Source organism: Bison bison, unplaced genomic scaffold (genome assembly GCF_000754665.1).
Source record: "Bison bison bison isolate TAMUID 2011002044 unplaced genomic scaffold, Bison_UMD1.0 scf7180017850823, whole genome shotgun sequence".
NCBI lineage: Eukaryota > Metazoa > Chordata > Mammalia > Artiodactyla > Bovidae > Bison > Bison bison.
In genome coordinates this window covers 31599-32177 of record NW_011481396.1, presented here as the reverse complement: position 1 = coordinate 32177, position 579 = coordinate 31599, and the positions used below count along the sequence as shown (strand labels likewise).

General features: G+C 71.5%; 1 protein-coding gene across 1 annotated transcript in view; it reads left to right on the top strand.

The window, feature by feature from the left end:
* The window catches only part of DNAAF3 (dynein, axonemal, assembly factor 3), a gene marked incomplete at its 3' end in the record, with an annotated part of 5902 nt that overhangs the window by 3215 nt on the left and 2108 nt on the right, over window positions 1-579 (top strand). The window contains exons 4-5 of the mRNA XM_010849285.1: window positions 45-383; window positions 530-577. Of these exons, the coding sequence (XP_010847587.1) occupies window positions 45-383; window positions 530-577 (387 nt within the window). The remainder of the gene's footprint in view (window positions 1-44; window positions 384-529; window positions 578-579) is intronic.

Below are 579 nucleotides of genomic sequence, written 5' to 3'. Positions count from 1 at the left end.
GCGGCCTGAGGGCTCCCGGGCTCCCACCGGGTCATATGGCCCAGGGGGTGGCCTCTGCTCTCAGAGCCTCGGTCCCTTCAGCGGAGAGCCGCGAGAATCGTTTCCCACGCCCCGCGGGGGAAGGGAGGGTCGGGGGGAGACGCCACGGTCCCTGCAGCCCCCTCTCCCTCGTTCTCCCCCACACCGGCCTGGCCGCGCAGTTCCGCGAACGCGACGCCCTGGAGGCCGTGTTCCGTTTCTGGGCCGGAGGGGAGAAGGGGCCGGAGGCTTTCCCCATGAGCCGCCTGTGGGACTCGAGGCTGCGCCAGTACCTGGGCTCCCGGTACGACGCCCGGCACGGCGTCAGCGACTGGGACCTGCATATGAAGCTGCACGACCGCGGGGTGAGGGCTGGGGGGCGGGGCTGGGGTCCCGGGTCCTGGAGGTGGAGGAAGCGAGGCTAGGGTCTCGGGTCCTGGGGGTGGAGGAGGCGGGGCTGGGGCCTGTAAGTTTCACAGAGGCCTCTTTCCTCGCTCCCCGCTCCCTCCAGGCCCGAGTCATCCACACCCGCGAGTTCAGGCGCTGGAGGGACAAGGGCGG